Source organism: Mauremys mutica, chromosome 8 (assembly GCF_020497125.1).
Source record: "Mauremys mutica isolate MM-2020 ecotype Southern chromosome 8, ASM2049712v1, whole genome shotgun sequence".
NCBI classification, from domain to species: Eukaryota; Metazoa; Chordata; order Testudines; family Geoemydidae; genus Mauremys; species Mauremys mutica.
Window position 1 is genome coordinate 106307203 of NC_059079.1, and position 14601 is coordinate 106321803.

The 14601-nt window shown below is 44.0% G+C and overlaps 1 protein-coding gene across 2 annotated transcripts in view; it reads left to right on the forward strand.

The window, feature by feature from the left end:
- GRIA1 (glutamate ionotropic receptor AMPA type subunit 1) overlaps nucleotides 1-11957 on the forward strand; it is a 160790-nt gene extending 148833 nt beyond the window's left edge. For both annotated transcript variants that reach the window (XM_045028034.1, XM_045028033.1), the window contains exons 15-16: nucleotides 6983-7117; nucleotides 8867-11957. In XM_045028034.1, coding sequence (XP_044883969.1) covers nucleotides 6983-7117; nucleotides 8867-9055 — 324 coding nt within the window. In that variant the 3' untranslated portion in view covers nucleotides 9056-11957. The remainder of the gene's footprint in view (nucleotides 1-6982; nucleotides 7118-8866) is intronic.
- Nucleotides 11958-14601: the final 2644 nt, after the last annotated feature.

Below are 14601 nucleotides of genomic sequence, written 5' to 3' on the forward strand. Positions count from 1 at the left end.
ATAAAATGCCCGAAAGGAAATGGATGTGAAACAGATCCTGTTTAAAAAGAAAATAAGCAGTGGGGCTCAGAATCCCTACAGTACTGTGCCTTTGTAAATATTCTGAAAGAAATTTCAGGTCTAGTGCTTCATTCCACACAATAGAATAACCAACAAAAAATCAAATGAAAGGTTTGGGACACTTGGGTTTATGTGGATCATATGACCTCAATGATGTAGATCATGTGTTATTTATATGTACTTTTAAAAGCCACACGTGAATCACGTATGAAATGAATGGGATTGGAGCCTAAAGTCATGACAGTTGCTTGAAACTCCATGTGTAAAAATCTATGGTCACAGGTCTTAACTCCACATGTGTTTCTTAGGAATAATCAGAGAAAGATTAAAGTGAATATTATAAACTACTACAGGAAGGGGCCATCTCTTCTGCTCCTTGCTGAGTCCCAAGCATAATGTCTCCAGAATTAACAATAAACAATACATAATAATAATAATTAATAATACATTTAATCAGCATTAAAATCAACACACCTGCTCTCCTCTTTGTAGGAGAACTGAACAAGCCCACAGCTCGCGTGTGCTGCGTGCTTTGTGCAGCCATTCCTCTTGTGAATACAGCCCTTTGATATGCCCCCATTCCCCATCTTCAAAAGGGCCACACTGGCAAACAACAACAATGAAACCCAATTCTAAATAATAGATCCCAAAGAACGTCAGAATGTGGGATTGTTTGCATTCTCTCCTCTGGCTTAGCTCATCAGACTGTTAGGAAATGCATACCTAGCTACAGGAATTATAGCGCACCCTTAGCTATAATCCTCATATCCGCACACTCGGTGTAATTCGTGTTATAGTCATTGATTGGCTACATTCAAAGAGCAGCCTGGGATTTAGGATTTGTGAGACCCTCAAACATACACAGAGCCCAAGGTGGTGGAGGGGCAAGTTCCCATTCCTACTGCTAGAGGAAGAGACGAGGCCAGACTGTGAGTTGAGCACCATTTGGGGCCTCAAGCTGTCACGGGTAGTGCTTGTGCATCGAACTGACCTTGCTGGAGAGAAGGCTGTGGAACACGTGGGATAGGGAGCATATGTGTCTGAGATTCCAGGACTCAGAGTAAAGCAGAAGGGATCAGAGGCCATTCCCCATACACCCCAGGACATGGCAAGACCATCCCATGTCTCCACATGTTTTCACCTGAACTTGGTTTGCAGTTAGAAAGTTTTTGTTTCTAAAGGATGTTAGTACTAAAGAATAATGTTGCAGGTCACTGAAAACTGGATTTTGGGAATTATACCCAAGGCTAATAGTCAGGGAGAACTTGGAATATGTAAAATCTTTAGTGCCTTCAGAGCATTTTTAAATGGCAAAAATTTCTCTGGCTTATGGAGACTGGTTTCAGGAGATGTTATATGATTGGCTACATTGGTCATCATGCTAGATGACCTCTCAAGGACCCTGCCAGTCCTATGATTCTGTGATTCTCTGTCTGTAGGTGATGCCTCTATATCTCATTTCTAAACTTGGCAACTACCTCCCTACTCCCCAGTTTCCATTTCATTTCCAGTGATCCCTATAGAAACCCAACAAATGTGTTATTCCTGGGGTGAGGGCTGACCCGAACTCCAGATACAAACATCCATAACCTTTCCAAAAGTTTGGATCTGATATCCCAACATTGCAGCAGACCCATACCCCTATGAAGGGATGAATCAGAACAGCCCCTGGACTTGGGGGAGTTCTCTTCCAGATAAACTTTGACTTCCACCCTGACTCTCCCACTATAGCTGAAGTCCCTGTCTCTCTTTTGTAACCAAAGGAACAACATATTCCCTTGAAAAAACATTTGGAAGAGGCAGTCAGTTTAAAAAACACAACTCTCTCTGAAAACTTTTTACCTACTGCTGTTCCAGCTATCCTCTAGGATTAGTGTGAGTGACAGAGATTAGAGTTGGGTTACTTTGTGCCTTTGAGAGCACTGTGTGTATAGTTAGTTTCACTGTTTGCCCATGTAGTCAATCAGATTGCCCTGCTGTTCGGGCAGGTCTTCCACAAGGCAGCTGAGAAGACAGGAGCAAATTTAAAAGCAGGCCAGTGCAGATCCATCTTGCAGTTACCCCCATACGGACAGCTCCCTGCACCCGCAGGGAACTTCATCAAGGACAGTGAGGCTGTGCACAGGCGCAGGGGTTTGCCCACACACATGCAGATACCAGGCTTGGGCCTGTGATTGCAAAACTATCAAAACAAATAGGGGGATTCGGGCAGGGGTAGCTGCTGAAACCACTTTTACCCCTTTTTTTTTTAATTGGCTAGATCTCAAGCCAATGGTGGCCTTTCACCTCAGGAAACCTTTTCTTGGTTTCCTTTTCTTCACATAATTCTGTCCACTATCCGTCATGTACAAATCCTCCCCTCACAGTCCCCCACTGGTGCTCAAAGCCAACAGGGAGAAAGCTAAGTGTTTCAATGCTGGGCTTTAAAAGGTCTCCTGGGAGAAGGCAGACTGGTGTTTGGTCTAAAGGTCGCTGACCTCTGCTGGGTCCTGGGAAGCCTGGTGGCTAATGCAGCCATCTTGCTCAAAGGACCCGTTCACATTCTCAGTGGGCCGGGAGGGCCCTGACTACTTGTCTTAAGGTCACTGTTTGCTCTGAATGGGATCTGGCTGTGCAGGTGAAGAGAGGGGAGCGCCCCTGCTGGGAATCCAGGGAAATTGTGCCTGAAAGGCTTTCAGGAGAGCAGAATAAATAATGACAAGTGGCACTGGTTGAAAGGAACAGACTGGAAGGTGCCTGGTTGCCATGGTGATGATGCCGCGCTTTCTGAACAGCGGGCTTTTCTTTCTCTTTTCACCTGCCAATCTTCCCCCCATTGTTACTCTCTGCCTCTGCAGGAGACAAGCTGTGACATTTACACTCCCACTAACAAGCTGGCTACATGATGGGCAGACTCCTTGGGAGAGCATCTGCTCTGGAGTGGTGTCACAAAGCCCAAATGGTGAAGACTAGGGGTTCAGCGAGGGGGCTGGGTTCTCACTGGCAGTTAGTGTGGGTTGGGTACATTTCTTTTTATTATTAGTCGTGTTATTAAGTGAGGATCCAGCTTTGAAACAGCAGAAAAAAACATGGTAAGGCAGGCACTGTTTCCTAGCCCTCTCAGCACCTCAGTGAGCCGGGTACTTCTTATCCACTGGGAAGGAATTGCCGCTGCAAGACAATGGTCACGTGCTAGAGAACGGCTTTCTGATTAGAAACTCAATCCTTCCTGCGGAGGAAAGAAAGGGAGTAAAAGAAAAGAAGCTGACAGCCACCATTGGAGCAATTTCATTTCTAACCCAGGATCCGACAACAGACTTTTTGAGATAAGCTCATGCTGTGTGAGTTCAGTGTTCCTCACAGCTCAGCTGCAGCCAGGCTTGTCCCTTGGATTCTTAATGCTGCTGTTTTGGGACTATGTTACTATGGTGGCAGTAGTGAAATTTAGGCAGATACCCCTGGGCTTTGCAGCTGCTCTCCCCAGCTGAAGGGGTTCAGTCACCAGACTTCTCCAGCTGTCAGGGACGAGGAAGGAGTGACGACTTTCAATTCATTCAATTTTCAGGGGTAAAATGACGCAGGAGAAAAAAGCAGCAGCTGGAACAGTAACACACTGTGAGAGATTTGAACAGCAAAGTGGCTGTGGTGGGTCTGCCATCTTTGTCTGCCCAGCTTGGAGCCTGGCAGTATAATGCCATCAGGACTAGACCAGACCAAAAGATTAAACCAGACCAAAAGATTCATAGCTAGCATAAGTCAGACAGAGAAATCTGTAAATAGGAACCTGATTGCCTATCTGCCAGATCCCACTCCCATTAAAGCCAGTGGAAAGACTCCTCCCATGTGAATACGACAACTAAGATGGAAAGGATATGGGAGGATACTGTGGCAAGACATGGCAGCCCAGAATGACAAGGACAGCAAAAAGTTGAGTAACCCACTTAGGGTCTTCTCAGTCCCTCAGTCCCTTTAGAATATGCCTTTGGAGAGGTATGTTACAGGACAGGCCTAACCCTGTTTCTTGGTAGCTACTGGCCTGCCCTGCCAAATATCTGCTAAAACCGCCTTGAAGACTTCAAGTGGCTCTTAAATTTGATTCTAAGCAATCTTCAGAGAAAACGTCCTGCAACAAAACACAGTCAAGACTGGGAGAAAACATATAAAGACAGACCACAGAATGATTCCTGCAGATGTAGCAGCTGCAGAGACAGAGATTCCAGGAAGAGGAGGAGATGTTGCACACCCAAAAAGCTAAGAGGACCTGCAAATCATCTTCTGTTAGAGAGAGCATAGTTGAAAGAATGGGCTAGATAATAACCTGACTGACATGGCAAAGGCTATGCAAGAGATGGAAGCAACATGTCTTGTGATGAGCTTCTGGAGCAGGTAGTCTTCATGCTTAAACACCTGAGGTAGATGAGATCTCAATAGTGTGTGGCCGGAAAGTACACTGCACAGTGGTGATCCTGCTTTCAAGGCTCTTGAGACCTGGGTTAATTGAGAGGGGAAAGAAATCAAAGTTAAAGACTTTTCCATCCACCCAGATTATATGCACAGTTGGCAGCTGTTACTCTAACAGAGTAGCACTTCCATCTTCAGGCTAAAGGAATCCGGTGTGGGAAGTTACATCAGTGCCCCACAGTATGTGCAGTACTGCAGTGGTTCTCAAACTTGGGCCGCCGCTTGGTCAGGGAAAGCCCCTGGCGGGCGAGGCCGGTTTGTTTACCTGCCGTGTCTGCAGGTTCGGCCGATCGCGGCTCCCACTGGCCGCGGCTCGCCACTCCAAGCCAATGGGGGCAATGGGAAGAGGCAGCCAGCACATCCTTTGGGTCGCACCACTTCCCACAGCTCCCATTGGCCTGGAGCAACAAACCGCGGCCAGTGGGAGCCGTGATCGGCCGAACCTGTGGACGCGGCAGGTAAACAAACCAGTCTGGCCTGCCAGGGGCTTTCCCTGAACAAGCAGCAGCCCAAGTTTGAGAACCACTGCTGTAGTGCATGTTCCAAAGGGAGCCCCATGATGCTCTAAGAGGACATTAGAAAAAGGGATCCTGTTTACTGAACAGCCCAGCAGAGTAGAGCTGGTCAGTACCTTGCAAGTATTTCCTGTGAATAACTTAAAAACAAAACCAAAAAAAGTTATTTTTTTCCTGAAATTTTTCATGAAACTGTTTCCAGTTTTTCAACAAAACCAAACAAAAACTGCTTTTTGAAGCCAAAACCAGCCAGCAACCAAATTTTCCTCACTTTTTTGAAAACTGAATGTATTTATTCCTTTATTCTAGTCTGTCAAATAAAACAGAATATTTCACAAGGAACAGAAGTTCTCATGGAAAATGTTCATATTGAAATAAAAGGCCAGTTTTCTTCTAAAAATATCTTTGACCCAAGAATCGCCTGTGTGGCCACCAAATTATTAAATTCTGGAAGTCTTTTTAGTGCTCATGTAATTTTAACACTTGTCTGAAAATACCCATTTGTATCTTTCTGGCCACAGATTCCTCCCCCTTTGTCTGAAGGGACTTTTCAAGGATTTAGGAGCTGCTGCTGCAGCTTAGAGTAAGACCTGCCCAAGGAACATGAGCAAACCAATCCTCCCGAAATCTGCATAGTCCATGAAATACAACAAATGTTTTGTTTCACAGGATCCATGGTTGTCAGAATGTCAGTTCAGCATCATGAAACTGCAGAACTGATGGAAACTGCATGCAAGCAGAGCTCTGCTCCTCCCAGCAATTAGTGCCAGAGTTCATTAATGCTCCTCTTTAACTGGCTGTATCACTGATGAGCAACACATAGCCCTCCCTTCCTGTCCAGCGGCTGAGCACTCAGCCCAGGACGCCTGACCTACCAAGCACCATCAGTCTAGCCCTGACCTCCCACATGGAGCACTAAATACCATGCCATGGGCCTGCCCTCAGCATTCCTTAATAGTGAGCAAGTGTCTATTTGATCTCACAGAGCTGTCATTAGCACTTAGCAGAAAGGTCTATTTCACTTTTAACCGAAGGAGGGAGTGTGGTCTAGATAAATGAGCAGGGGACTCAAGAATTCTTCAATGCTAGGGACTTGTTATGTGGCCTGGGTAAACCTCTGCAGCCCAAATTCAGCCCCAGTGCAAGTGGAGTCAATTCTGTTTGCTTCAGTGGGACTGCACCTGCTAACACTAGGGCTGAATCCAGCACTGTGTGACTCAGTTTCCCCATCTGTAAAACGAGGCAATATGATATTGCCTCCTAACCAGGGTTGCCATGGGGATTAATTAGACAGTGTCTGTCACATCATTATACAAGTATCAGATATGAGTAATTGCAATCAATAACCCTATTTATGCAGAATCAAATAGTTGTTAGACATGCATCTCAGTTACACATGCAATAATTGCTTTAGAAATAAAAATCAAACTCAAATCTGAGGACTACTCATCTCCAGTGTCACCTGAATATTGTACTGAGAAATAATAAAAATTAAAAAAATAAAGGCATCTTGTCGTGTTGCTCAGCAACAGAAGTTGCGGGGGATACAATCTAGGACTAAAGGAACAAGCATTTCCAAGATAATGGGTAATTTCAGGAGCAAAATTGGGGACAAGCAAATGTCACAAACACAGAGAATTTTTTTTTCTTTTAACCAATCATTTAAACTAGGGATTTAGGGTCAATAAGTGTTTAAGTTTGATGATTTAAAAGCAGAACCCAAACCTTTACATCGAGCTGTATTGCTGGAGAAATGTTTATTCGTTTGTGTGAGGGAAACATTAGATTGAAAAGAAATTGAATCAAAAATTGAAAATGCTCTTAGAAATGTCATGCCTGTGTTTAAAGAGGGAGACGGTGACCTGCCAGTGTTACTGTATTGTGCTGTGCCTCTTACAAAGCAACCCCATATTCATTTGGCTGTTCCCCCTCCCACATGTCCCGTCCCCTTTTCCTTTCTTTTCCAGGACAAAACAAGTGCGCTGAGCCTCAGCAACGTGGCCGGGGTTTTCTATATCCTGATCGGAGGGCTCGGACTAGCCATGCTGGTTGCCTTAATCGAGTTTTGTTACAAGTCCAGAAGTGAAACAAAGCGGATGAAGGTGGCAACACATTCCCAGGCCTTTTACATCTCTCTGACACCACCCAGGCTCCTAAGCCGGATGCAGCCCAGACCAGGGGTGGAAACCCATGTTATAGGGATGATGATGTGAATACGCTAGTTGATGTGTTTAGAAAGGAAAGAATGAGAATGAATGACGGGAGCTAACTAATACGAATACATGAGTTATTTGACAGTCAGATCAGATCTACACCGTTGTGTAGTGCAAATGCAGATCTCAAAAACAAAGCAAAACCCTAGTATGAATGACCATAGGACCGTATCTCAATTCCTTACAGTCAAGCTTCAAAGAACAAAGACTAGCTCTTCAAGGCTGCAGTCTGTTGGGCTAATGCACGACTGCATTTACTTCAGTTTCACACTGGTGTAAATCCATGCAAAAGAAACGAATGGAGTTGCATCGACATAAAAATGGAGTAATTCAGTAGTGAATCAGGCCCTGTAATTCCATTAAGTATTACTGTGCTAATACTATTTATATTTAAGCAATAATGGTTGCTGCTTAGAGCATTTGCTGTATCTTATTGCTGGACCAATTCCTAGATCCAACAATCTCAGGTAAAACAGAGTACCATCAACTCCGTGAACACCATTTTCACAGAAAATGTACTGTGATGTGCACCCAAGTCTTCCAAAGGGCATGTGCACATTTGGAGGCTCAGGGACATAGTTTTTAATAAACTATCCCTTCCCCCCACATGGTACTGTTATCCTTTCCGAGTGCCATGGCAGAGAGCAGATAGGATTACACTAGAGACTTCTGGGTATGCCAGTTTAACAACCAGAGAGTGTTGTGGAATGAATTCATCTTGATTCATATGAGAAGCAAGGGAATTGGGGTGGATTACCATTTACGGGTAAAAGTTTGGCATTAATTGAGCCATCTGAAAACAATCTGTCCCCTGTATCCTCCACCTTGACCACTCCGGTGAGCATGGAAGCCAGTCAGAAGGTGATATTATGACATTTAGGTTACATCTGACTGGTCCTATGAGAGTCTTACTTCTATGAGCACTAAAATTTACCTGGATTTGAAAAATAATACATGATCATTTCTTCAGTTTACATGTTTCTATTTCAACAATGTTAATGTTTCACCAATGATGATTACACATTTAATCAGCCAAATATGTGTAATACCTCTTTCCCCTCTGAGATTTAAAATAAGCCCGAACCAATGAGAGTTGAGGAAAGGTAAAGGAAGCATAGGAGTTGTGTTGTATATGCCACTAATATGGCTGAATCGAATACCGAACTTTATTCCAAAATAACTGTTCCAGAATAGCTATTTCAATAAATCTCCAAGTGTTGACAACCATAGACTTTGTCTAGACTGGGAAAATTAGGTTAGGTTTCCTAGCACATCTCATTTTGCCAGTGTAGACAAAGCCTTAGGCATATGCTTAACTTTACTCATTCCAAGTGTTTGTAAGATCAGGGTCTTAGAGATCACCATGTATTTAAATGCTCAATAACTTACCCTGTCTATAGGTGGAGTACTTTCTGCACATGACATGTGTGCCCTGTATCTCAAGGTGTTAGAGTCATTTAACTTGGAACCTAGAAGAGGTGTAAGCAATTAAAATAGATGCAATACAGAACTGCAGAAAAGCAAGAGTTAGGGAATGAAGGAAAGATGATAAAGACAAAGGAAGCAAGAGTATTTCATATTATAACTTGCCAGACATTGCTAAGGACAGGGGGAGACCCCCCCGTCCCTCCTAAAAAGGGTTTTTGTTTGATCCCACAGCAATCAATCAATGAAGCCATAAGGACAGCAACTCTTCCCAGGCCGGCTACAGCAGGAGGCAGCGGAGAAAATGGACGGGTGGTCAGCCACGATTTCCCCAAATCCATGCAGGCGATTCCGTGCATGAGTCACAGCACTGGGATGTCTCTGGGAGCTACAGGATTATAATCGGCCACGATGCATCACCTGGGTGAGAGCCGGGTCTCGCCTGCCCCACCCCTCCAGTGCCAAAACCAAACTGAACAAATGCAAGAAAAACAACAATGACAAAAGGGACAATTTGATGGATCTTCCCGAGGAAATCAAATCTATTTTCTTTGTTGTTTTCTGATAGATCCACAGGCAGGAGAACAATAGCAGTCTGTACTGCGATAAGGAGACGGGTAATGAGATTCAGTAGGTTCCTGGACCATCCTGGAATACAGAACCACTGGAGCACTGAGGAAGACTGTGCCATTTTGTTTTAACTTGGTTGTTAATAAGTCTTTGTGTGTGCAATATATATATTTTTTCTTACCAATTCCCATGGTGTCAGGAAGGATGACATCATCTCTCCCCCTTCCCCACTCAACCCTTTAATCAGGTTTAGTGTGGGATGAAAACCATAATGTCTGAGCTACTAACAATGAAAGGAAAATAAAATAAAAGGCAAACCTAATTCGCTGGGAGTGTCAGCATATAACCCTGTGACTCATCACGATTCTGCCGTCTGTTGCTTCAGCACCGTGGGGGCGGCGTTGTTGTAACAAGACTGATACTACTGTGGAGGGATCTCTCCATTCTCCCTATATGAAAAAGGACTTTAGAGACAAGAAAATGACTGAAACAGCAACAGAAATTGACTTTGGCAGAGAAGGGGGTAGGGAGTGGCTGGATGGAGACAATGGCTGAAAGTTGTAACTGGAGGTGGAAGAGTCGGCATAACCCAAGGCCAATGTCATAACTATTCCAGAGACGATTAATGGTGGTTCAAGGGAAAGCTGCTCTGAACTTGGAGTATGAATCCATACCAGCCCCTGCAGGGGGGAACCCCCACATGTGGCAGGCTAGAGTGGACAAGTCAGCAGTGGACTAAGATCATGGCAGACTGCTGCATATGGAAGAGATAAAGCAAATATAACATCTGTCCAACCCCCCTACCAAACTTATCTGGGGTTATGGGCAATTGTCATCCATTTCTTCATTGCTTTGCTTCTGTACATGCTCTCTTTGACGGCAGAACCACCCTGAGCCTAGAGTAAACCATCTACAAAGCAACCAGACAGCCTGCTAACAAGTAAAATGGAGCTAGAAATGGTGGATCTACACTCTGGACATCCCTGCTTTTTGGCTGTGAAATTCCCTTATGGCCAGTTATGAATGAAAGGGGACATTTCATGGTTAACTGGCCAAGCCAGCCTCCTGAGAAGAACCAAGATCTCACGTAATCAAGCAAATGGGGAGGACATCCCTCAAGAGCTTCACAAGCTTCTGTGATACTTCCTCGAAGTTGGGCCCAGTTGAATTCAGCTTTAGAAATCAACACTTGTCCCATCCCACTGGTGGCAAAACCAACGGCAGTGGATTCTGGCCCATTCATCCTCAGCAAGCAAATGGAACTCACAGATGGCCACCTGGTTCCTCTGCTTGGTACAGAAAAGTCTGTCTATGATCCAAAACCTAGTGTTGCTACTACTGGAAATGAAATGGCAAAATCCACAGTGCAAGATATGCAGCTGAGGGCCCAGCTGCTGGCAATGTTGCCCAAATGTATCTTTTTATTTTTATTTTTGCTTCAAATTTTTCATTTTGTGAAGCTGCCAGCATGGACAGTAGAACGCTTTTCATTTGGGGACTGGGAGGGCCTCCCCAAAAGCAAATCATTTAAAGGGGACCCTCTAGAGAGAGAGATCTGTCAAACAGTGACCCTTCCTACCCCATTCCTCTCCCCACACTTCCACCACTTGGGTCTGAACAGTCACTTCAGACTTTTTAAGAGGTTGAAGCTTCTTCCAAAAGCCAGTGCGAACCCTGCACAGTGACAAGGGGCTGCCACCAGAGGCTCATGGGCTGCTTTATGTGTAAAGTAACAGAGACTGTAACATGGCAAGTGGAGAAACTGGGGGCGTGGGGAGGACAGGTGAAGGAGAGAGAGTTTGATGAGAAAGTGACAGGCAAATAACTTCAGCAGGTCTGTGGTGAAGATTTCCCTGCGTGGTTTTTCATAAGCACGACTGGCTGCAAACCAGTTCTCTTGAGCGCATGATTCATGGTGCGGTGCTGTATGTCAGCAACCTTTAATGACTGACCTGCTCTGAACTGTTCTTTACCATTTAGCTGTTTGCTACCCATCTATTGTCTCTGACTCTGCTCTTCCTAGGGTCACCCTCGTGAGACTGGCAAGTCAAAAACTCAAGGATCCTAACTAGGGCACAGCATGTCTTGTGCCCTTGCGTGTTCTCTCCCTGCCAATGGAAACCCTTGTAGTCTCCATCTTTCATCCAGACAAGCACTTTCATCAGCCACTCAGAATAACTCTTCAAGGGCACCACCTCTGCGCTTATTATTATTATTTTATCCACCTCTATTTTTTTAACTTCAGTTCTGTATACGTGCAGGAGTGGAGCAGGCATCGAGGATGCTTTCCTGCCTCTGTCCCAGAGCTCCTCTGGGAAAGTCTGCTGCCTGATTCTTTTCTTGTCCCAAGACCTTTCATAACCCAGTTATTTCGCCACCTGAAATTGCACTGAGAGCAGGCTGTAGAGATTCCCTTTTCTGTGGAATTGGAAATAAGCCCCATCAACCTTCAAAGACCCCGCTGCCTTTGTGGCAGGGAATCAAAGAAGCTCTGTCCAACAATTGAAACAGCCAGTTAGATGGCCCTGTAGGAACAAACTTTCTGTGATAGGACTGAATGCCTGTGAAAATAAGACAGGAGACTCAATCTTAGAATGCTTTTGATCAATGGAGGGGTGAAAAAAGGAATGAGACAAAAGCGTGGGAAAAAATGTTAACTTGTAATATGTATTTTTACTACACTTTTCTTAAAAATAGAATAATGGGAAAACTCTTAAAGACATTGACATTTTTTCTCAACAGGAATCCATATTTAACAGTTTCGGCTTTCATTAAATTTTGCTCTTTGGTACCTGGATCTTTTATTTAACAGCTCTCTTTGTTTTAACTCGCTTTCTTGGTAGAACTGCAAAGGGATTTTGCTTGATCAAACACAGAAACATTTTCCGTTTTGTGTTCTTTTGCAAATGGTGCTTTTAATTTTATTTGATTTTATTTACATAAGAAATGAAAAATATCACCTGGAATTTAAGTACTGAGATTCCACGGTCCATTTTTCATAGCTGTCCATGCCGTTTTGTGCCAGTGCTGGATGTGTGATATGAAAATGATGTTACCCCAAAGGCAATCTTACCCAACCTGAATCAAACTAGATTTCCTTGATTTTTGCTGTGCCTGACTTGTGAACAGCAGCCAAATAAACTGCTTCAGGTTCAAATTGGGAATCTATCAAATATTTATCCCAATGGGTGAAGGCAGAAATATCATTTGTGGTGGATGAGGGGGGTGGAGGATGTTGAGGGCTTCCTTGTTTGTTCGGAGTTTTTTGCGGGGGTGGGAACGGAATAGGAGGATTTTAGTTTGTTTTTGCAATCGATGAAGTATTGTCAGCTCCAAGTCAAATCAGAACCAGCACTGGTCCAAAAACCCTCCCCAATCTTGGCTTTTATTAGAGATGTCTCAGAGACTGGAACACTTCACACCTTTCTCATTCTTTTTCACACAGTTAGCTTGTGGAACTCCTTGTCACAAGAGATTGTTGAGGTGAAAAGGTTAGCAGGATTCAAACAGCTCAGACATTTACACATATAATGAGATCAGCTACAGTACAGTGTACAGCTTACACTAGTAAGGATTGAAAGTGGTGTGGGGATGACAACCAATGTTTGAAAGGACATATAACCCCTCATATAAACCCTCGTACTTCAGTGTATCAGATGACCACTAACTGATGGGGGCTAGGAAGAGACTTTTCCTGTGAGCAGGTTATTTCATAACTGCCTGCTGTACACTTTCCTTGCCTCTGCCACTGAAGCATCTTCCTCCAGCCATTCTTGGAGGCAAAATACTGGGCTAGATGGACCTTGGGTCTGATCTACTGTGGCAGTGCCAGTGTTCCCGCACAACGAAAGGGGATCCGTTTTGGCACACAGTACAGTGATTAGATATGGACAAGAAATGGAAGAAGAATAAGCCTATGTCCCTGCAAAAGTATCTGCCAATGGTGATCAGAAAAGATGTGGACAAATTGGAGAGAGTCCAGAGGAGAGCAACACAAATGATTTAAAAAAAATGTTTAGAAAACTTGACCAATGAGGAAAGGTTAAAAAAACTGAGACCATTTAGTCTTGAGAAAAGAAGACTCAGGGGGACCAGATATGTTAAGGACTGTTATAAAGATGGGGATCAATTGTTTTCTATGCCCAGTGAAGGCAGAACACGAAGTAATGGGCTTAATCTGCATCATGGGAGATTTAGGTTAGATATTAGGAAATACTTTTTAATAATAAGGGGAGTTAAGCTCTGGGACAGGCTTCCAAGGGAGGTTGTGGAATCCCTGTGACTGAAGGTTTTTAAGAACAGGTTGGACAAACACTTGTCAGGGATGGTCTAGGTTTATGTGGTCCTGCCTAGGCATAAGGGGCTGGACTTAATGATTTCTCGAGGTCCCTTCCAGCCTATCGTTTCTAGGTTCTATAAACAAAGACCTGTGTCTTGTCAGCGAGCTGAACTGAATTCTTCCACAAGAACCTCTGGTCTCTGAAAATTCAGTGGCAGCTTTTGGGAGAATTCTAAACTGAAGGCTTATACTAAATTAAATATAGAAATGAATAATACACTCAATTTCAGTAATTCATGTGACTTATTTTGATATTAAATTCCACTGTGCCTCTGAATTTTCAATATGCCACAGATTCTCTTCTGGAAAAGGCCCACCTACCCTATAGAAGTGACTAGGTAGAATAAGCTGGATGTCTTGGCAGCTGGACAAGGGACACCTGGGAGGGGTGGCAGGCAGTTTGAGGTTGTAGAATAAACACATGCACTATATGTTTCTGCTACAGTAGTAAGCACTGGAATAGTGTAAGACATTAACATTTAAATTGTCCTTGTTAGGTTTCAGAGTCCCACTAAGGTGTATAGGTCAGTTCACAGCTCTCTTAGAGCTACTGGTTGAGGCTCTCTGCAGACTCAGGAAGACCCCACTGCATCAGTCTACAGTCAGTTATTTTGCTGCCATTCGGAAGGGCTAGAAATGCAATTCATTGTTTCACATGGAAGCTTAGCTTTTTGGAGCATGGCTCTTCAGAGTCACAGAATGGACAGAGATTGGCCCCATTCTGAACCCACCAGGAATGTGCAGCCAATCATATTTTACACCTCTTGCTAGACAAGAATTTTCCCCATATATTGGAATGTCTAATGGGCCATCTCACCGTCAGTGATGTACAGGCACAACAGAATGAGGGTTTTTAGTTTTATTTACTTAGTAAGAAAATAACAGTGGCTAAAAATCAATGTAGAAAACTCTAGGGGACTGAGCTCTGAAGGATGGTTTCTCTTCAGATTAGAGTGCCAGGGAATTCCCAGTTTGGGGAAGGTCTTTCTCTGAAGCCCTTTTGGTTTCTTGCGAACTGTTCCCACATTACAGCGCTAAT